At 38.7% G+C, this 23,421-nt stretch overlaps 1 protein-coding gene across 1 annotated transcript; it reads left to right on the top strand.

The window, feature by feature from the left end:
- Positions 1–6,934: 6,934 nt before the first annotated feature.
- On the top strand, positions 6,935–22,116 carry LOC120583316 (guanylate-binding protein 6-like). Its single transcript, XM_039838776.1, has 11 exons — positions 6,935–7,280; positions 11,997–12,210; positions 13,012–13,139; positions 14,898–15,007; positions 15,204–15,400; positions 16,831–17,076; positions 17,694–17,974; positions 18,658–18,870; positions 19,875–19,977; positions 20,310–20,503; positions 21,452–22,116. Exons 2-11 carry the CDS (start codon positions 12,012–12,014, stop codon positions 21,674–21,676), a joined length of 1,896 nt encoding a protein of 631 aa, XP_039694710.1. The 5' UTR covers positions 6,935–7,280; positions 11,997–12,011; the 3' UTR covers positions 21,677–22,116.
- Positions 22,117–23,421: the final 1,305 nt, after the last annotated feature.

Genomic DNA, 23,421 nt, shown 5'->3' with positions numbered 1-23,421 from the left:
TCTGGAGCTATCATACACATCGGTGCTATAATCTTTCTCTATCTGTTTTATGCACATGTATCCACATTTCTGCCGGACACGCACCAAGGAATGAAATGGCCCCGTCATAGGGAACTCAAGTTCAATTTAAGTAGATGATTCCCGCAGTTTTCCTCAGGGTACACTGGCTCATCTTAACACTTATAATGGCCTTGACAAAGCTTTTAGAACCAATGATTACAACAACTTTGACAATTTTTTTTTATGACTTATAAGTACATTCCCAAGTAATATTATTTAGTTTGGCCTGCTTTCAAACTTTACATAAATGAAATTATATCATGTATTTTTTCTATCTTGCTTCTATTGTTTGTAGATATTGATAAGACTCACCCTATTTTTTTTTTTTTTTTGCAGTCGTAAGCTTACATGTTCCATTGTACGAAGATATAACACTGTTTATTCTACTATTGAGACATATCTGGGTTTTTGGTTTTTATCTATTATGAAAAATGTTACCAAACTTCTTTGAACATATATACTAGTGCACATATACATCAGAACTCTTTGTGAAATGTACCAAAAGTAGAATTCCTGAGTCGTAAGGTATGTGCATCTTCGGTCTTTCTAGATAAGGTTAAACAGCATTTCGAAGTCGCTGTTACACATCAATCTGCAGATTATGATTGTTCTCGACGTCAGAATTTTTAATTTTAAAATCTGCCAGGTGCTGGTGATATTTCATTGGGACATTAACTTGCATTTCTTCACTACAAAGGAGATGGCGTGCCTTTTCACATGTTTGTTTGCTCTTTTCTTTTCCTGTGAAATCCCTGTAAATACCTTTTTTTCTCCTGAGTTGTCTCCCTTATTCGTCTTGATTTGTCAGAGTTTTCTTATATGTATTCTGGATATGAGTTTTTTGTTGGTTAGATAATTTACAAATGTTATCAGTTCTGTGACTACTCTTTAACACTTTCAACAGTGTTTTTCATGAAAGACATATTTAGTTTTGAACTAGTTCAACTTAACCAATTTTTAATTCGTGCAGATGGTGATGGTGGTGGGTGTTTGTGTGAGTGTGTGTGTTTGTGTTTGGTCTATAAGGTTTACTTTTTAAATCCAAGTCATGGCCTTATTTCCATATGTTTGCTGGTTCTCCCTCAACCTCATCTTTTTGATTAAATTGTATTTGAGTAAATTGGCACCCACCTCCAAAAATATACTTTTGACCCAAATGAAAACAGTTCTCAGTGGACTATAGGTCTAAAGGTGAAATTCTAAATATTCTAGAAGATAGCATAGGTATAGAACACAATGACCTTGGATGAAAGAAAAACTCTGCACACACACACACACACACACACACACACACACACACACTCCCATCACCACTACCACCACCACCACCACAATATTAAATTACCAATAAAGACACTTTATTTCATTCTTTTCCATTTTTATATGTTTTCTTCATATTACGTGCACTCTGCAATGGACAGACCATCCAGAATAGGAAGAATAATAGTAATAAACAGTGACACCCCTGTCTTCTTTCTAGTTACAAAAGTATAATTTAGCGTTTAAATATATTTGCAATAATTGTAGGTATCTTTTCTATTAGATTAAAGAAGCTTCCTTTTATCTCCAGTTTGATAGAAGTTTATACCACAATTGGATGTTAAGATTTATCTCACTTTAATCTTGCATCTGTTAAGATGATCGTATAATTTACTTCCCTTTAATCATATTGCTTAATGTGAGTGATTATTTAAAAGTTTGATCAAAGTAGCGTTCTGAAGGTAAATCGAACTAGATCATGATATTTTCTTTATCTTCTTATGACTGAATTTTGTTTACTACTTGGTTTAGAATATTTGCCTTTGTATACACAAGTGATATAAGCTTTTTTAGTTTTTGTGCATCTCGTGGTTCTATTTTGGATAAAGGATCTCTAGTGATCAAGTAATGAATTAGGTAATGTCACCAATTTTTTTGTGCTCAAACTTTGTATAAAACTGAAATTATTTTTATGCAAAAATAGAAATCACTATAGGATGTCTAAGTCTTCAGACATCTTTATAGAAAGACTTCTCATTGATTCCATTTTGATAATAGTTATTACGAGTTTCCAGGGGGTTATTTCTTCCCTGAGTCAGTGATAGTAATTTACAGTTCTCATAATTTGTTTATTTTTATCAACTTTTAAATTACATAAAATTCTTCATACCTTCTTACATTTTTACTATTTTCAGGGCTTCGATAATAAATAGTCTCATTTTTAAGTCCTTACATAGATTTATTTATGCATTCTATTTTATTTATATTTACTGAGACTTTTATTACTTCAGAGATTTCTCTGTGTGTGTGTGTGTGTGTGTGTGTGTGTGTGTGCAGTAGTGAGACCAACCTCCTGTAACAATCTTTAAGAGAGGTCTAGTTATGAAAAATTCAATCAGCTTTACTTTGAAAAAGTACTTTACATCTTTTTAGAAACAGTTTTACAGGAGAGAGAATTCTGGTTTGACATTCTTTTTCATTTAGTACGTTAGACATGTTATTACACTTTGTTGTGACTTGTATAGTTTGCAGGAAGAAGCCTTGTGTAGATCATCTTCAAGATTTTGTCTTAATATGTGGATTTCATAATTTGCCGTGGTGTGCTTATGTGTACTTTTTTCTGTTATCTATTACACATGGGGCTCTTTAAACTTCTGGATATGTGGTTTCTTGTCTCTCGTTCATTTTAGCAAAATTATATGCCTTTGCTTTTTCTTTCCCTCTTCTACTTTTGTTACTCCAATTACATGTCTATTAAACTTTGAGATAGTACTCAGTCAGAATACCTTTAGAGGGAGCTCAAAAGGACAACATCTCCACACATCCCTTCAAATTTCAAGTCTCTCAACTTTGATTATGGGAAAAATCTGATACCCTGGAAACAGTAGAAAGGAAGCATTAAGCCAGGAATACCATTTTCCTCATTATAATAAGATCTGAAGAGCTTTAGAATGAGCACTATGGAACCATGAAACCTGAAACTCAAGTCGAAAATTTAAATTTCTTCTAAATAATCTACTTATAACTTAAACGGACCAGCCCAGACAAAAGTTGCAAAATGTGTAAAGGGGGTACTTCTTGAGGTGTGGCCCAACAACAGTGCGTTTGCATGTGTCTTCACACCGAAATGGATACAGTAGGCATTGGGGGGACGGGGACACACCAGGTGACTCTTGGGAAGTTGTCTTCCAAATTATGTCTCTGAGACAAGGATGAGGTGCTTTTTCACATTGGACACATTTACTGAATTGTTCTCTAGGAGAGTAAGAAGAGTTTCTTTCAAGGTTTCCCTGAGGGAAGAGTGACCAGGGACTGCTTGTGGTTGCCATCAGTGATATGGCACAAGGCTAAGTCTCACCTCGTGTAGGAGTGAACAAGCGAAGGGAGGCAGCATGAGTTGAACATGAATGGAGAAGGGGCACAATGGACCTGCCAGAGCCTCTTAGAAAGTGACATAAGAGAAATCGGACTTTCATAAAGCCACTTGTAATCCTAGCATTCCAGTGTCTAGGGAGTCTTACCAGAGGCTCTGTCTACCCCCAGATGTTCATCCTACAATTTAAATTCTCTGTAATCTCAGTTTCTCAATAGGCTATGCTTTCCAGATGCAGGAAGAACTAACGAGGGCGTTCTCTTCCTCTAGCGATGGAATCTTACTCCAATTTGTGAGCAAAGCGATAGATTTACAACGGCCAACCCACTAACCAAGTTCCGTTGCTCACATTTCGTATAACTCTGAAAGCCTAGCCTTGATTGTGTCTATTTCAATGCCTTGCAACATCCAAGGTGCTTTAAATTTTGCTTTGTTTTCACTGTTTTGTCACAGCGGGCTGTTCTCTCGCATTCCTGAATTCCCCAGGTCTATGAATCTTGTATCTTAGGGGCCATCATTCCTTTGTACCTACATTTTTCTCAGTTGGAGAATTGCACTCAACAGAATTCTGAGCATCTAAGTTTGTGCTTTAAGTTTGTGCCTCTCTTAGAAGAGTTGGTATATCTGCAGCTTTATGGTCTTCCACCAAGCTCTGTGTATAGCATGTCCAAATGAGACTCTTCCTGTCTAAGAATTTCCATTAGTTCCCAAAGCTGACTATATTTGGTGCCAAATAAACACACTTTCCACAACAAGATGCTAGGTCATCTTTTCTGTAGTTACCATGAAATAGAATGGGAAAAAAATTCATTTCTGTTAAATCAAGTCTGATTAACCACCATCAGTTTAGAAAATCATTTTAACAATTCTTTCTTTACCAATATTACACTTTTCGACTCAGACTTCTAGAAGATATTTTTTAATTTTTTTTTTTTCAGTAATTTCCCACCGTGGAAGCTGGGAGAAAGACTTGAGGGTACTTTTCTTCAATAATAAGAATAATAATAAATTTAAAATGAATTAAACTTTAAAATATGGTAATAATAATAATAATAATATTTAAAATGAAAAATGAAATAAACATTAAATTTTATAATAATAATACTAATAAAATATTAACTTAAAGGCTAAAATAACTATCTATTCTTATATTCTTCATCTCTAGCCTCACAGTTTTATATTGTGCTCTCATGGAACAGAAGAAAAAACAATAACAAGAAAGAAAAAGGGAAACAAAAGAGGAGGGCAGGTTTCCTTGATCCAATTGATGAGGGAGGGCTCTTTCTTTGGGCTTGGGTCAGTGCCCAAACTTCACCCTGCATCAGTCTCTGTGTCTCAGTAAATACAGGGTCACTCGCTAACCCAGCTTATGTTCCGCTTGGAAATTGCCAAGTTGAATTTCGGGTCTTTTTAAAAGTCTGTCTTTATATTGGTGCATATGCTTTTAGAGCTATGACAGAAGTTTCAGCTCTAATTTTCAGTGTATGATTCTATTATATGAGATGAACTCATGACAACCAGGTAGAAATTACATCTTTCTAGCTGCTCTTGCATCTATCTAGCTGTGACCAAGTGCACATGGAATAAGAGCAGGATTATATGGATGTTACCTGTGGGTCTAGGCCAGAGAACTTTGAGCCTGTTCTCCACCAGTCTTTCTTTCCCATCTCACTGTCTGGATATCAGATGTGGCAGCCTTTGCCTTGCAGATGTGCGCAATGCTTGGTGGGTTTAGAAAACAGAATGAAAAAACCTAGAGTAATGTACTAATATGCCTTCGAAGCTGTAGTACCAGGCTACTAAATGATCTCTGTCTACAATATCTTCAGTTTAATTCTCTCTCTCCCCCAGCCATCAGAGAAAAAATTCAAACATGGCTCTGAGCATGACTAGTCACCTTCAAAGTCTCTGCCTGCCTATGGGACATAGACCAAGATCCAGGTCCCAATCGATCTTCTAAATTTATTCTCGGTGAATCTTGCTACACTGGCTACATTGGACCTGGCTTAGTACTATTACCTAGCCCCTACTTCTGTAGATTCACTCATTCTCTTCTTTTGCTTTAAAATCTCTTTCATATGATCACTCTTTTTTCAAAAGTAAGTCATTCTATAAGATCCAACAGAAATAGGACCTTCTCTGTAAAGCCATCTCATATAATTTCCTAATATAATTAACTGTTGCTTTTGTAGACACAAAAACTTTATTTGTAACATCATTTAACACCTATCACTTCTTGCCTTACTTTAGAATATTTGTCCCCTTCAAGGTATAGATTGTCCAAATGTGAGAACCTTGCTTTGTTCATCTAAATATGCAAAGGCAATGGGCCTGGAATTGTATTACATGTACCAGTAAAATGTACCTCCAAGTAATGCAGGAAAACAATAGCATTGCCCAATTTAAAAAATACCAAATAAACACAATTTATAACAGTCGACCAAATAATATCGCACAATAAGAATACGTTTTAACTCTGAAAATAGAAAGTCTGGGATATAAAGTCATATTAAAACCCCTACTTTACAATAAAACATGATTAGTAGATTTACCGCAAATATTAAAGGAAAGGAAGGGATTTCAATTTTTAAATTGTCAGTGTACTTTCTGATATTATATTTAGTGTAACAGCTGTCTTGGAATAAGTCTGTCATTTTAGTAATCTATTTTTGATAATGCCGTAAAAATCAATCTTTAACACCTAGCCCTGGTACTTAGTTTTTACCATGTTGTCAGAGTCAGCTTCAACCAAACATATTGGTGAAATTAGAATGAACACTTTCAATGTCATTGAAGCCAACTCAGACTATTCTAGGCAGAGAAAAACAGGTAAAGAACCTAAGCTCAAATTGTACTAATATCATGGCTCCTACTTATAGTCATCCAAAAGGCAACAGATGAAGCAAAAGACTAATTCGATTACACAATTTTTGTTCTTGTTGTTTAATACAGTGGAATCCTTTACAATTCCATATGTTTTGTTTCTGAATTATTGTTCATACTAAAATTCAAATATGAGGAGAAGGGCTTGAATAGAAAATAAAAACAGAAAACCAAGAACGTATTTGTGGCGTTTGTCAGCTTTCTAAACTGTTTTGATTCCTTGGCTGATTTTGAATAAATATTCACTTTTGAGTTTGCATTTTTCTATTATTTAAAGCAAACACTCAAAATATATAAACTCAGCACTTTTAAAACCGTAGACCCACCACTCAAAATGAGTGGAAGCATATGCCACAAAATAACAGTGATTCTCTCTTGACTGGAAAAGTAGGAGTTTTACACACAGACTTTGTTAATGAAAACGGACTGATGCTCATTACAAGACTTAAAAAGAAGAGAGCGAGAAATGAGAAGAGAGCCTAGGCCAAAATTAAAACAAACCCAAACGAAACGAAAAGCCTCTATTGCCTTCCCTAAAGTACCCCTGGGAGACAGGCTGTTGACCTCTGTCAGGCTTCTGTTACTGGCCCACGTTCGGCTCAGCTGGCTGCTCTGTGTTCTTTACTGAGTCAAGAGAACCGAGGAGGAACCAGCCCTGGATTCCGAAGCCGGGTGTGGAGGAACTCGACCTTCCACATCGTTTCGCCACCACACTCAGGCCTCCAATCTCCGTTAAAAAAGATCAAAACCCTTAACGGTTAAACTAGAAAAGTGCCTGACCTTTCGATTTCGGTTCTTTTCAACCAGACCCACTAACACTTTGGTCGTGGCCTCTCTCCCACCCCCAGTTTCACTCCCATCAGGCTAGATTTTTCAGCTTCTTAAAGGAGCAGTGGGTACTCAGAGAAGCCAGACGCAGGAGGAGCGCGAGGGACGAGCGAGGACAGCTGAGAACTTTGTCCCCTGGCTGCGGCACCCGCACCACGTAAGTTCGTCCCTAAACTTTGTTTTCCATTCACGTGTCCTTAAACTAACGACAACACATGCCCAAGCATCCCCGAACGACAGCACATGCCTAAGCATCCCACGCCGGAGGCTCATGCTCGGTACTGCCACGAGCGGGGACGCAGCTGGCAGATGGGGGGATGGGGGGCGGGGGTCGGTCCCACGGTGTGCGGCCCCCAGGACGGTGTGCTCCGGGCCGCTCAGCGTTTGGATCCTAGGGAGCTGCAAGTTGACAGCGGGCGTAAGGTGTCCCTGGGGTGCTCTGCTCCTCCTCGGGCACCCTCCCAGGGCTGCACAAAGATCCCTGCATGGGAGAAAAAGGAGTGCATCCTACGTCACCTGTTTGAAGGGGCTGAATTCCATTCTCCGACTGAGAGGCCAAACCTGGACCCCTCGCAGAGGCGCTGGGTGGGGTCTCTTCCTCCAACTCCCTCCCTCCCTGCCTCAAACATTTCTCAGTTGGACATTGGAGAAACCGAAAGAAAAGGTGGCCTTCAACATTCAATTTAAATATTAAAACATCCTTTCTTGTATTAACCATCTTTAGTATTCCATAATATTTATACGAAACAATTCGTTTCCATTCTCATTAATCGTTAAAAATAACTGTATGGTCTAAATAAGCCTGTTTTTTCTTTGTTTGTTTGTTTGTTCGTTTGTTTGTTTTATCCAGCACTGTTTCCAAACGTGTGGTGCCTAAGCCCCACAAAATAACATAAATTACTTTTGTTTTCAGGTTCGGTTTTTTGCTCAGTTTCTTTTGGAAATGGAAAAAAAAAATCCTGTTCGTTTTTAACTTCTACAAAATAGCAACAGAAAAGTGGGAGCTGAAAAGGGAACAAGAAGGGAGAAGCAACTGGGAGCTTGTTCTTGGACACAATGACCTGAGAAGCTGTGGGGCAGAAATGCTAATTCATCAACTTTCTTTTGCATGCAATGTAATCTTGATCTTAAAACTCTCAATTTCTGATTCAAAATAGTCTCTGAGGAAGGGAGAGGTACCGGAGCGTGCAGCCTGATGGTCTGGACTGCAGGGTTCAGTTGCTGACTTTAGTTCAAGGAACGCTCAGCTTCTCCATTGGAGCAGTGGTAGCTGTGAGGTGACAGCCTCACAGCATGTCACATAACCAGGATACCAGCAAGTGGAGTGGACAAGACACATGCGTGAAGACATGAGAGAGTAGGGTCTTCTCCTGGCTCTTTAAGGGGGGTGGTGGAGCAGTTTCTTCATCCATGAGCTCAGTGTTCCTCATTGTGATGTGCATTAGGATGGATTTATCACTGGTACTCAGCCCTGGTTCAACATTAAATTAGATTCAGCTCCTACACTTAAAAAAAATTTTTTAATCAAGAGCAGACTTGGCTAAGACAGAGGGAGAGAGGGAGGCAGAGGGGAATGGGAGGGGAGGAGCAGGGGAAAGGAGAAGAAGGAGAAGGGGCAGGGTGAAGAGGAGGGGGGTAGGGGGAGCGGATTCAGGAACAAATGGGATGCCTGAAGATTGTGGCCTCTCTCCCACCCCCAGTTTCACCCTTAAAAGTTGGGAAACAAGCATGCTATCTCTGGGCCTTGACTGTAAATCACTGCTCAGGTGGGGCAGCTTCTTTCTTGGTAATTTCCGAAAATTGGGAAAGAGTAGCACTGCACTTCCCGTAAAATAGGTAATACTTTCTTCTCCCTAAAGCAGCCCCATGGCAGACTCTTCAGGAGTTACGCAGACTCACCCGAGGGCAGAGTTTGTATGTAATAACATACAATATTATATTCATGTCAGTTGCACAATATAATGATCAGACATTTATATACCTTATGGAGTAATCACCACAGGTCTAGTTCCCATATGGCACCATACATAGTTATTACAATATTAATGACTATATTCTTATGTTGTGCTTTTACATACCTGTGACTGTTATTATAACTGGAAGTTTGGACGTTCGTACTTCTTAATCCCCTTCACCCTTTTCACCCATCCCCTCACCTACTCCCATCTGGCAATCAACAGTTTGCTCTCTGTATCTATGAGTTTGTTTCTGTTTTCTTTTGTTCGTTTATTTTGGTTTTTAGATTCCACATATAAGTGATGTCATATGGTATTTGTCTTTCTCTGTTTGACTTAGTTTACTGAGCACAATACCCTCTAGGTCTATCTATGTTGTCACAAATGGTAAGATTTCATTCTCTTTTTATGACTGTGGAATATGGTAATATTCCATTGTATGTATTTACCACATTTTCTTTATCCTTTCCTCTACTGATGAACATCTAAGTTGTTTATATACCTTGGCTATTGTAAATATTCTTCAGTGAACATAAGGGTGCTTATATCTTTTTGAATCTGTGTTTTCAACTTCTTCTGATCAAAACCCAGAAGCAGGATTGCTGGATCATACAGTAGTTCTATTTTTAATTTTGGGGGGAATCTCCATACTGTTTTCTGTAGTGGCTGTGCTTGTTTACAATCACACCAACAAAGCACAGGGGTTCCTTTTTCTCTACATGCTTGCCAACACTTATTCTTTGTTGTGTTTTTAATAATAGCCCTTCTGACAAGTGGGAGGTGGTATCTCCTTGTGGTTTTGATTCCCATTTCCCTAATGATTAGTGATGTTGAGCATCTTTAGATGTGTCTGTTAGCTGTTTCTATGTCTTCTTTAGAGAAAAATCTGTTCAGGTCCTCTGCCCATTTTCAATTGGATTGTGGGGTTTGTTTTTTTTTTGTTTTGTTTTTTTGTTTTTTGTATTGAGTTGAATGAGTTTTTTATATATTTTGGAATATTAACCCCATATCAGATGTATCATTTGCAAATATCTCCTCCCATTTAGTACATTTCCTTTTTCTTTCGTTAATGGTTTTTTTGCTGTGTAAAGCTTTTTAGTTCAATGTAGTCCCATTTGTTTATTTTTTCTTGTTTCCCTTGCCCGAGGTGACATACCAGAAAAATATTGTTAAGAGCTATGTCAGAGAGTGTATTGCCTATGTTTTCTTCTCGAAGTTTTATGGTTTCAAAACTTACATTTAAGTCTTTAGCCCATTTTGAGTTCATTTTTACATATGGTGTAAGAAAGTGGTCTAGTTTTATTTATTTTTTGCATCTATCTGGCCAGTTTTCCCAATACCATTTAATGAAAAAGCTTTCTTTACTTCATTGTATATTCTTGCATCCTTTGTCATAGATTAATTGATGATATAAGTTTTGGTTTCTTTCTGGGCTCTGTATTTTGTTACAGCAATCTGTGTATTCGTCTTTGTGCTGGTACCGTACTACTTTTATGACTAAAGCCTTGTAGTACAGTTCAAAATTAAATAGCATGATCCCTCCAACTTTGTTCTTCTTTCTCAAGATTGTTTTGGCTGCTCAGGGTCTTATGAGGTCCCATATAAACTTTAGGAATAATTGTTCTAGTTTGGTGATAAATGTCATTGGTATTTTGTTAGGGATTGCATTGAATCTGTATATTGCTTTGGTCATATAGACATTTTAATGATATTAATTCTTGCAGTTCATGAGTACTGTATATTCTTTCATTTATTTGTATCTTCAAACCTGTCATCAATGTCATGGTTGTCAAGGTACAGGTTTTTTACTTCTTTCGTTAAATTTATTTCTAGTTATTTTATTCTTTTTGAGGCAATTGTAAATGAGATTGTTTTCTTAATTTCTCTTTCTGACAGTTCATTATTGATGTATAAAGATGCAACCGATTTATGACTATTATTTTGTATCATACTACTTTATCGAATTCATTTATTAATGCTGATAGTTTTTTGTGAAATCTTTAGGGTTTTCTATGTATAGCATGTCACCTGCAAATAGTGGCAACATGGATATTCTTGAACATTAATATGGAAGATTCAGAAATTGGGAGGTTTTTTATCATTCTTCATTGAATTTTATTAATTTGCATTTTTTATTGCCTTAAAATATATGTTCATTTCTTGATTTTGATGCACATTTATATTTTAAAAAACAAAACTGATCTCCCGGCGACTCAATTTTCCTTCATAAGGGATGATTCTTATATTTTATTTTGATGACTTGTAAAAGAAATGGAGAAAAATCAAATTCTGTTTCCATTCTCGAACCCAAAACTCCCTCAGCCCTTCTCATATCATAAATGGTCCAAGGGATATAACATTTCACTCATCTGTCATATGTCAAACTGAAATTGTTTAAAAACTCAGATTTTGGTGAATACTCGTCATACTCGTCACTACTTCTATTGCTGTTCTCAACAACTAGGACCATAAGACAGAAGAAATACATGAAATCATGGCTTGTGTTCTCAAGGTCCTTCTAGTCCCAGGTCCTCCCTCAGCATCAGCCTCATCGATCCCTTAAGAGCTGGTTAAGCCTTAGACCTTGGGACAGAACATGGGGCGAGGGGATGGCTTCGCTTCTCAGTGATGATGACCCCCACATTGGGTAGAGCCACTCTACTGCATTATAAGACATGGCTGCCCTGTGTCGGCAATAACATCCAATCTGAGATCCTCACAGTGTGGAGAGCACTTTGGCTCTTGTAGAGATTCATTGTAAGAGCAGAACCAAAAATAAATGAATTTTTCATCGCAGGAATTAGCCTATACATGCTGTCCCAGAAACAAAGCAGAAAACTCACCCTGACCTAAGATGATGGGTGCTCTGGAAAACTCTGAATCAGTGGATAACATTATAATCTTATTTCTACGGGCAGGTTCTTCTAGGTTGGATGCTTACCATGACATTTGGACCCAACATGATGGCCCCCATTTGTCTGGTGGAAAACACCAATCAGCGGCTGTCAGTGAACCAGCAAGCTCTACAGATTCTTGATAAGATTTCTCAGCCAGTGGTGGTCGTGGCCATTGTAGGACTGTATCGTACAGGCAAATCCTACCTGATGAACCGTCTTGCAGGACAGAACCACGGTGAGTGTCGTCTCCAGCAGGGACCAAATCTTTGATTCTAGCTATACCACAGCTTCTTAGTTTTCCTCCCTGGTCATGTGAAGGGAGAACCACTCTCCTCTCAATAAACCAAACTTCTCATTCTAATTCTCACTACTAAATTACTACGTTACTGTAATCTGTTACCATACTCCTCGTTTTACTCTTGTTAAGGAAAATCTTTCCTACTAATTCTCAGATTCTTAACCTTCTTTTACCTGTGCAAGCACAAAGCAATTGTGTCTCCTCTCTCTCTTACAACATATTTTGCTTTCTCTATGAAATATTCCAATCAACTTATAAAGATATTTGAATACGTATCTTCATCTTAAAAATGTTTTGTGCGCTCATATCCCACTGTGACTATTAATTGTCACTCTCATTTTTTTTTATCCCTTTGATTGGAAAACAATATTATCTCGGTTTTTTTTTTTTTTTTTTTTACTTTTTTCCTTTAAATGTCTCTCTTCTCTCCATTTCCATCTGGCTTTGAACTTCACCATTCTTTCAAAATACTCTTAATATGGTTATCGGTGACTTCCTTTATGTCTGGTTCATTCATGCCTCTTGTCTCCATCTTGAGCACTTGCCAGTATCATGCTCACAGTTAACTTCCTTTCATCCATCAAAAAATGACACACAAAGAAAGACATTCTTACAAAAAAAGAGAAAGCACTATCTTGTATGGCTGCATACTTATATTCCAACCATCTGACTTTGTAGTGCCTTGGCTGCTTAGATTATCTGCCATCACTCTATGTTGTGTCTCCCCTTCCTTTGTAGGTTTCCCTCTGGGCTCTACAGTGCAGTCTGAAACCAAGGGCATCTGGATGTTGTGTGTGCCTCACCCCTCTAAGCCTAACCACACCCTGGTCCTTCTGGACACTGAAGGCCTGGGCGATGTGGAAAAGGTAAGGCAGAGGGTCACAGATAAATCTTTTTTAATCTAGATATTTTCTTCACAATGCTCTTTATCTTAATTACATGATCTATTTGTGAAACCTAGAGATCCAAGTATATATGAGGCAAATTTTGTTTTTTGGAATCTCACTCCTAGGTAAGGAGTCATGGTATATTGAGTAAATTTTTCTTTTATTTCTTGGCACTAAGTGAATGATTTGATTCAGCGTGATAAATGATCACTGAGCACGTGATTCCTAGGTCTCCGGGTTAGCACTGTAGATATTAGTGACCAAAGTGAAGGTGCTGCCCTCAGAGAATCCGCATCCTGTGGGGAAGCTCATCAAGTACCCACGGAGCGTTCCGGAGGGCTTTGCGAGAGCTTTGAATTGAGTCGTTTCTATAAAAGCATGTGTTTGTCCTACCACAACATTTGAAGATGGAGTTTTGATATTTTCGATTTTTACAAATGAGTGAAACGAATTTCTTTTTTCTGCCTTACTTTGAGACTTATTTGTAAAGAGTACCTACATTTCTATAGCTCTCTCTTTCTACCCAAATTGTATTTATTTTTAAAGCCGTATATCCAACAATGAGAAGTCTTGTTGTCTAAAAAATGTATTGTTTGTCCTGAGTACCACTTCCTCATATCCTAATTCATTATTTTTTAAAAATTGAGATTTGGGAAGTTAAATCAATGAATTGGCATTTCCCTCCAAACTTTCTTATTGAGTCTTCTAGTCAAAACTCCCAATTTTTTTTATATTTGTTCTAGGAATCAGCTTTAGATATTGTTTATAAGAGAAATAATTCTGGATTTTTAGACACTGCTGTAATTTATACAAACAAGTTAGCCCAGCCTTTAAGGTCCTTCATCTGTTTGCAGTAGGCTCACTATCCAGCCTTAACTTCTTGACCTACCCTCTGCTCAGGCAATATCAAATAACTCCTCTTTGATTGCAAAGTGTTCCGCCATGCCTACTTTTGCTTCTGTGGGTCTTTCTACCTGCAGGGTGACCTCTATTTTTTCAAGTCCACATTCTACTAATGCTTTAACACTCAGCTCAAGACTTTGAAGAAGGCTTCATGTCAGGGATTCTTTTCCAGCTTTCAGAGCTCTGTTCTTCCTCGATGGACTTCTGAATTTAATTTAGTATTCTCGCTATAAGTTCCTGCTTATATACATTACTAATATGTAAGTTCCTTAGAGATGCCGTCATCTTTGCTGCATTCATTGTTATGGATATTTGGCACAGCTTCACAATAGTCAGCTTGAGAGTAATATTTGTCATTTTAAACTGCTTTTTAATTTAAGAACAGTAGAAAACATTCAGTAGCTTCCTATAAAAATTTGTTGACTACATCCCCAGTTATGTAGTCAACATTATATTTTATGTAATTACATTTTATATGACCTATGACCAACAAATATGTGTAGAATGAATATGTGTTAACACCCTTCAATGAACCTAATTGCACAACAGGTACTGTGCTACATTTTTCTATATATGTTATTTTATTCATTCAAATTGAATAAAAGGAAAGCCTTGTGAAGATTATAATTTTTTATATATATATAAAAAAAATCACGATCATAAGAAATATCTTTTAATTGTTAAAACTGATACATGTATTTATGTCTGTCTTCAAACGATACTTTGCAAGGTGAGTGAGTTGTGAAATAATAAATGAAAGACTGATAGACTTAGTGTCTAAAGGAATTTCTACAAGGAAAACTGCTAAAAGTCTCACTCAAATGTGCTTTCCAGGGCGACCCTAAGAACGACTCGTGGATCTTTGCCCTGGCCGTGCTTCTGTGTAGCAGCTTTGTCTACAATAGCATGAGCACCATCAACCACCAGGCCCTGGAGCAGCTGCAGTATCCTTCAGGGACCAAACCACCACCTGCCATTGAGTCTATGGGGATGGAGAGCCAGTTGGTTTCTCCTTCCCTGTCACTTAGTTGCTTTTGGTGGAGCAGAAAGACCCAGGGCAAAAGAGAAGTTTATCATAATCTTTTTAGAGGAATGTGGGGATTGTGAATAGGAAGTTCTTTTTCCTTAGCCAAGTGCTAGTTATGTGACAGAGCTGACAGAACTTATAAGGGCAAAGTCCTCCCCTACACCGGATGGAGTACAAGATTCCACGGAGTTCGTGAGTTTCTTTCCAGACTTTATCTGGACTGTACGAGATTTCACCCTGGCGCTGATGTTAAACGGTCGCCCTATCACGGAAGATGAGTACCTGGAGAATGCTTTGAAGCTGGTTCCAGGTATCTGAGCATGACCTGGGCAGTGGATGGTTCAATAGGGGTGGGAGGTACTAAACACTGTTCATCTTCTCTGGGATTGTGTTTGTATTTTAGACCAGATGAAGTCTGTAGAAGTGGTAACTGGGAGATGGGTTGAAAAGCTCTAGATTTCCAATTCACTCAGGAAAAGTAGAGCTTCAAGTAGAGTAAAATTATTCAAAACCAATTTGTTCTTTCCACGTTGTCCTTCAGCACCCACTTGTTAATACTGAAAACAGTAGTGCCAAACCGTTCTAGAGAGCAGACCTTGTGTTCCCTATTCTGGCTTCTGCTTTTTTGATTTGAGGGAAACAACTGACCGGATATTTGTTACACATGAAAGTGAAATGAAAAGAAACCTATCTAATGAAAAAAAAAGATCTTTCACACAATTAGCTATTATTCCTTTGAAATAAGGATATAACTTTCTATTGACTGTATAGATACATCCTGCACAAAAGTGACTTTATGTTCTCAAAAACCTGAAGAAGTATGGTCTTTTCAATACATGCTGTTGTGGTATTTATGATAATTATCAGAACATTCATTTACTTTCTATATCATAGCTTTTGTTAAAATTCCACATTCACCCATGCCATAAATTCAAACTAGTAAGTTATTTTAATGAGTTATTTATGTGGGTGTGTATTTGATGATACCTTGAGAGGAATATCAGTTCTGATTTGTTCATTCTTATCTTCATGTTTTTATCTATGCTGTCTCAAAACACTTAATGAGAAATTGGTTAGGCAGAAGACCAACACTGTCCAATCAAATATAGTTCTTTATATTAAAGAGTTTGTAGATTAGTGATGACATCTTAAAATTACATTTTAGTCACATATACTCTCCAGAGGTTTTTGCTAAAAACAGAAGCAAACACTATACACGTTATGTTTTGCATCAAAATAGTTTTAATTCATTAATCAGTGTAAGATTCCTAATATTGCTCCATTATCTTTTGTTTGTAACTCTTCCTTTTGACCCGAAAGCTCAATTTCTACATGGGATCAAGTAGACAAAAATTTACACTGACTTTTTTGTTGTTGTTAATCTTTCATTCAGTACACCTATAGACACTACAGATTATATTCTACTGTGCTTAGGTCTAAGAATACCAGCAATAGGTTTTTTTGTTTGTTTGTTTTTTAACCTGCATTAGCTCTCTACCCAAATTTCTCCCCAGAATTGTGTTATTGGTAAGTCTGATGTTTAAAGAAGCATTGGATGTCTATGCTAAAGGACCATATTATAAACATAGAAGATGGCAAAGATACAAAAATCCCTGTCACGAAAGTCTTTAGGTTCCTTGCCCTCAGACTGCTGCTACTTGAATCTCTGTTGTTGTTGTTGTTGTTGTTGTTTGTTGTTGTTGTTTGTTGTTGTTGTTGTTGTTATTTTCAATTCTTCAGGCAGGAATCCCAGAGTCCAACTATCCAATCTCCCCAGAGAGTGCATCCGGCATTTCTTTCCAAAACGGAAGTGTTTTGTCTTTGACCGGCCAACTACTGACAAAAACCTCCTAGCCACTATTGAGAATGTGGCAGAAAACCAACTGGAACCTAAATTTCAGGAACAATCGAGGAATTTCTGTTCTTACATCTACACTCAGGCGAGGACCAAGACCCTCAGAGAGGGAATCATGGTCACTGGGAAACGTGAGTCTCATTTTCACACATCTTTGGGATCTAATATATGTTGAATATATTATATAATGTGTTTTCCAGGATTTCTGTTGATTCTCTATAGAATTGTGGGTCTACAGATATTCATAGTCAATGAAGAAAATTGCATATTATACTTTTGGGGGTTTATAATTCTCCAAAATTATAAACTCTATCAGTAATATCTGCAGGTTCCATATACCTGAAAAAATCCTCTACTGATAAGTCACTAACGGTATAAAACAGAATATTGTATCTTCTCAAGAGAAGGCTTTTATAATCAGTGTGATTTGCAAGGAGAATTCAAAAGGCGTTTGGGGAGTTTAAAGCCGTCCAATAATAAATTTTAACCCATATATCCCTGAAAATCCATAGAAGCTTCAGAGTTACAAATAAATGTAATCTCATTTGACTTCATCTGTGTATCTATGTAAACAATTTTGGTATGGAGAGAAGAGAAGAGAAGAGAGGAGAGGAGAGGAGGGGAGTGGAGGGGAGGGAAGGGAAGAGACAGAAAGAGAGAAAGAGAGAGAGACAGATTCTTAAAAGTAATCTTGAATTCTGTTGAATGATGACTTGATATTCATCCCCTAAATTTCCTGACATATTAGGGCTGAGGACCCTGGTGGTGACTTACGTGGATACCATCAACAGTGGAGCAGTGCCTTGTCTGGAGAACGCGGTGACAACTCTGGCCCAGCTTGAGAACTCAGCGGCCGTGCAAAAGGCAGTCGACCACTACAGTGAGCAGATGGTCCAGCGAGTGAGGTTCCCCACGGACACGCTCCAGGAGCTGCTGGACCTGCACGCAGCCTGTGAGAGGGAAGCCATTGCTATCTTCATGGAGAACTCTTTCAAGGATGAAAAGCAGGCGTTCCAGAAGCGGCTTGTGGTACTTTGTCTTAGTATTGCTTTATCTCTGTGACCCTTCCCCTTGGAGAATGAAGCCTAGAAGTGCCTTATTGGCCTCATGTCTCCTCCTTCTCTCAGTGATCAAGTAGTCTGGATCTCATGAAGGAGAGAGTTTCAAAGGACTACGTTTTCTTCTCTCTCCCTCCCCATACCTCAGACACTTTATCCAGAAATCTCTCTGGTCTCTAATAATCAGTGTAAAGATCCTCCTGAAGGGAATACTTCTAGTGGTTTGAAGCCTGCCCATAACACCCCAAAGTCAGTTGTGAGCAGGTCATTTTTTTGAAAGTACTCTTCCATTCCCAAGGTTTTTTGGGGTTTTTTTTTTAACCTATCCCCCATTCTGTGTTTTTTTCAACTTCCATTACTTCTTGTTGTGTCACTGAAGATAAAATCTCTGAATGCTGCAGCTGCAAGGAGCCATAGAGGTTAAGTAATGCAATTCCACCTTTTCAGATAAAGAACCTGAGACCCTGCATGGCAGGAAGTTTTCATGTTTGTGAGTAAATCAAATCTTCCGATTCCTATTTTATTCCACGTATTTCTCCAACAGTATGCTTTTCTCATGAGGACTACACTTAGACTTCCTTCCACCAGATACTTTGGAATTTTATCTCCCCGGTTCCTTTCTTCTGGTGACATCCCTCTACTTTTCCCTTGCAGGAGATCCTAAAGAATAAGAAGGAGGATTTCTTGCTGCAGAATGAAGAGGCGTCTGTTAAATACTGCCAAGCTGAACTTGATCAGCTTTCAGCAACCCTAATGGAAAGTATTTCAGCAGGAACTTTCTCTGTTCCTGGAGGTCACAAGCTCTACTTGGAAACAAAGGAAAAGATCGAACGGGACTATAGGCAAGTGCCCAGAAAAGGAGTGAAGGTGAGGATAAGAAATCATGGGGGGATTTTACAGAATAAAATCAAAAGGTCGGGGAACTCTCCTGAAAATCTAAGAACAAAGCACCAGCTGCGGGTAATAGGAGCGGGTGGCGATATCATGACAGATTTAGCTTTTAAGGCCTACTGTTTGCTCTTTCTTTCTGAGGAGAGTAGAAGTGTCCAATATCAAAACTGAGTTGGATTTCTGAAATCCACAAAGGGCAGTTCCGAAGTTATTCATTTCTTCGTTCCACAGCATGATATTCAATGTGCCAAGTGTTGACAATTCATAGGTTAAAGTCAGAGTCTTTGCCCTCAAGGCTGATCAAGAGTGAGAAAGGCAGTCCACTACATAGACAGCCGCATGTAGAGTTACAACATTTATGAACCTGAGAAATGGGCTACAGAGGTGGTGGTAACATGTAAGAAAATTTAAAAATAAAAATGATGATAATGCAACTAATATATATTGAACCGTTTTTGTTATAGGCATAACTGTTATTGTCGTAGGCATAATGTCAGGCTTTTTCTGCCCAGACGTTTTAATTTAATCCTTCAAATAGTATTAAGAAACATCTACACTTACTGTCAACATTTTACACATCTGAACTGAGAGGCAGAGATGAGTTAAGGTGGCCTGCCTAAAGTCATAGCCAACAAGTGACAGAAGAGAGGAGCAGCACTAATTAAAGACATTTCACACTAGTAAGGCGAATATTTAAAAAGCACCCGAGATTGTGAGTTTGTACGACAGAACATGGTTCTGAGTGGCTGGAACCTAGCCCACTAGAGTGGGTGAAGAAGTAGCACTGGGAGAGAGACTGCAGGGAGTCAGGAAGCAGAAGACGTGGAGGGACTCTGGTCAGTCCGAGGAGCTTGGACATTTTGCATGGAGCCGCTATAGAATTTTAAACGCAAAGGAAAAATTCCGTGTGCATTCTTGTTTGTGCAGTTGTGTTCTATCGAGTGGAAATTGAAGTTCTTCGCTCTTTCTTTGTTCCTCAGGCGAACGAGGTCCTCCAGAGCTTCCTGCAGTCGCAGTTGGCAGTAGAGAAATCCATCCTGCAGTCAGACAAAGCACTCAGCGCTGGGGAGAAGGCCATGGCAGGTGTGGGGCAGGGCCGGGTTCACCATGGGCGGGTGGGTTCCCGCAGTGCCCTTTGACAGATGTGAGAGCAAAACCTCCCGGAAACAAGGCACTTCCCCTCTTCCGTGGAAAAGATTCTGCTGAATCTGAAAACAACAAGGGGAGGTGTAGCTGTCCACCAGCCAGGCAGGGCCCTCCCTTCACACGCTGAAACGTGCTCTTGATGGTGTGGCCCAGGGGCATTCAGCGATTCCCCACCCGCACTTCCAATTTGGTTCTGTCTCCTTCTCCTTTAGTGGGGACAGGTAAGTCCTCACTTATTTTCTTCCCTCGGTAAAACCTTCCTGGGACAGAGGAGCGGGCCCGGAAGGAGGCAGCTGAGAAGGAACAGGAGCTGCTGAGACAGCGACTGCAGGAGCAGCAGCAAAAGATGGAGGAGCTAGAGAGGAGTCTCCAGGAAAACATAGCCCAACTGAAGGAGAAGCTGGAGAGGGAAAGAGAAAACCTGATCAGAGAGTGGAATATGATGTTGGACCATAAACTGAAGGTACGTCTGGCCGTGGCTCAATGGTCATTGTCCAGGTACCTCAGGTGGGATGGGTGAAGGTTACTCAAGATCGTGAAAGGCAGCACCATTGCCATTTACTGCTTGTTAAAGGATTCAGGGTTTTGATAAATCACAACTTATTCTCTTTATCCTTCTCCTCTTCCCCCTATTTTTAAAGAAGGCTTTGAGTTCTACTCTACATGAAAATTCTGGAGTGGATAGGAACAGCACGGTACCTTGGAGATAGGATTTGAGCTGTTTGGGGGGATTTTAAAATGACCTTGCAAGGTCTGATTAAACAGGTATTCCGAACACATGTATTAATTACAACTGGAAAGTGGTTTGCTTTACCAAGAGCACTGCCAATTATCAGGCACCCTACTGGTACCAAAAGTCCCTGAAGTAAACCTATGCTGACATAAAACTGTCAGAAACATCCAGACTTAAAAAGCCAGGGAAACGACAGCTTCTAAACTTGCCTTTTATCCCCAGGTGTGGCTGGTTTACCTGTTATATGACAGGAAGAAATCTCCGATTGTCCATCCGGATCTGTTTCAAATAGGGTTCTAGAACATTATATGAGATCCCATTACTTGTACCATTTTGTTGTCCATATTAATTCAAGTGGGACTGTGAATTTGTGCCTGCATACCAAGGCCACTTCAAGTATTATTTGACTGGGACATATTACGTTTTCCCTAATGTCCGGCTTAGCATCCCAGCATAAACCCTAATGGTGTGTGAATATTAGTAAGGCTGTAAACTATACTTTCTTTCAGAATCCAGGTGCAGGACAGGAAATATTCTTTGTTGCAAAATTCTCCCTGATTATGTAAGAGAGAACAAATTTAGGAGTAAAAGATTATTTCACCAAGTTCTTAAAAACAAAATTTAATTGTCAAAAAAAATGGAGATTTAAAAAATTTTACTTCCCTTGCTTTCTTTAAGGTCCAAGAAGATATGCTTAATAGTGGATTTCAAAGGCAAGCTGAAGAGCTGAAAGCAGAGATAAATCATTTGAAAAATATGATTGAAACTGCTAAAAATGATAATACTTCCTGGATTACACGAACCTTAGAGACAATTGGCAGTGAGATAATTTCAGTATTGTTTACTCCTGCTAATGTTATTAGTGTTGTGAAAGGCATGGGCTCACTATTTAAAAACATATAGCTCTCTTTTTAATCAAATTACAAATGGTGATATATGCTCTGGTTTATTTTTGATGTGTCTCTTTTTTATTTCATTCAGCCAAGTTTTAAATATAAAAAGTAGCTACTAGAGGATATCATCATCACCTGTCCCACATTAGATAAACTAAACGCACATACATTTTGATATAGCATGTTTACTTTTAGGAAATATATATGTTTAAAGTCATACACACACAGAAACACACACACGCACTTAAATACTTAGAAACATTGGTTCTTTCTCAGGAGGACTGGGTGGGACTGGGTGGGGTCTGCGTTGAATGAGTCACATGCTTTTTATTATATACTTTTGCTCATGAATCTTGTAAGGAAAGGTTGTATTACTGTTTTATAAATGAACAACAAAGAATGTAAAGTGTACTACTACTACTACAAATCAAAAGAATGTATAAATGGCCATTAGGTGATGAAATTGCTCATTGCTTCTAGAAATGGCATCAGCCTGCACAATGAGGGGTCTAAGACTAAGATTAGAGTACAAGAAAGAAAGCATAAAATTTGTATCTTAATCTTGGTTTCAGTTTGGACTTCTTAAACCTTTCTATTTGCTTCAAAACTAGGATGTAAACTTTCCTGTTGCTCACTGAAATCTCTGCTAGTGTAGCCTCTACTTCCTATCTTTGAATTATACTTTTAAGTTATTAGAAACAAATTACCAAAAATAAGGATATGCACTGGTGAGAGGGATCTCATCGCCCTTAAAAGTGCAATGGTGGCTTCTCTGCTAAATAGGCAAGAGCAGAAGGGACATGTGCCATTGCAGGACTGGATGCCCTGATGGTGTTGTGGATGATAAACCCTGACACATGGAGGCCAGGTGTTGGCACTTAAACGTCAGAAGCCAAGTACATACAGTGATAGTAATGAGCATCATGGTTTGTCCTAGTCTGCTCAGCCGCTATAACAAGTTATCATAGACTGAATGGCTTAGACAATAAACTTTTCTTTCTCCCACGTCTGGAGGCTGTTATTCCAAGGTTAGCGTGCCAGCATTGGTGGGTTCTTGGTAAGGGCCCTCTTCCTGCTTTGCAAAGGACTGCTTTCTTGGTGTGGCCTCATAAGGTGGAAAGGGCGAGGAGAGGTCTCAGATTCATGAGAGTCCCACCCGCATTACTAATTTCCTCCCAAATTCTAAATACCATCACGTTGGGACATTGGGAGTTAGAGTTTCATGAAATGAATTTTAAGAGAAGATAATATTCCGTTCATAACAGTCAGTTCATAACATGGGTGGAGTGGCAGCCAGCTGGGCTGAATTCTGAAGATGCTGATTACAACAGGGACTTTGTAGATGAAAAGGGATGAGGAGAAAACAATGAAATGGACTCTAGATGTTATCAGGAGGCTGAGAGGTGATGCAATAAAATGTCACAATCTCTAACCTTGATCTGAGCCAATCTGAGACCCCGAACCTATTTCCTGGCAGAGAGGACAGGATCTCAAAACAAAGGACCTTATCTATTTCTGAGACAAGAAATAATGATAATAGTTTTCGCAGTCCTCCTCTTAGGGGACCTCTGCCCATTGACTTGGTGTCAGTGCCTGGGGAAATGGGAATGCCCAAACAATTTGAGGACTCTTGGAATCAGGATCCAAGTTGTCAGTGACACCAGATACAGGAAAGTCATCACAGTCTCCATGTTAAAATAGGGGCACAAGGGATCCGGGTAATAAATGCAGTCTTTGCCCATGTGCAAATAATTG

The sequence above is a fragment of the Pteropus medius genome, unplaced genomic scaffold (genome assembly GCF_902729225.1).
Source record: "Pteropus medius unplaced genomic scaffold, Ma_sr-lr_union100, whole genome shotgun sequence".
NCBI lineage: Eukaryota > Metazoa > Chordata > Mammalia > Chiroptera > Pteropodidae > Pteropus > Pteropus medius.
Note: the sequence above shows the minus strand (reverse complement) of the source record. Positions and strands in the feature narration are given on the sequence as shown.

What these genes read in the sequence shown, in the direction of transcription:
- LOC120583316 (XM_039838776.1), top strand. Translation starts at nt 12,012, where the DNA reads ATGCTTACCATGACATTTGGACCCAACATGATGGCCCCCATTTGTCTG. An exon ending in AATCATGGTCACTGGGAAAC is followed by an intron (nt 17,077 to 17,693) that starts GTGAGTCTCATT and finishes CTGACATATTAG; the next exon opens with GGCTGAGGACCCTGGTGGTG. An exon ending in TGCCCAGAAAAGGAGTGAAG is followed by an intron (nt 18,871 to 19,874) that starts GTGAGGATAAGA and finishes TTTGTTCCTCAG; the next exon opens with GCGAACGAGGTCCTCCAGAG.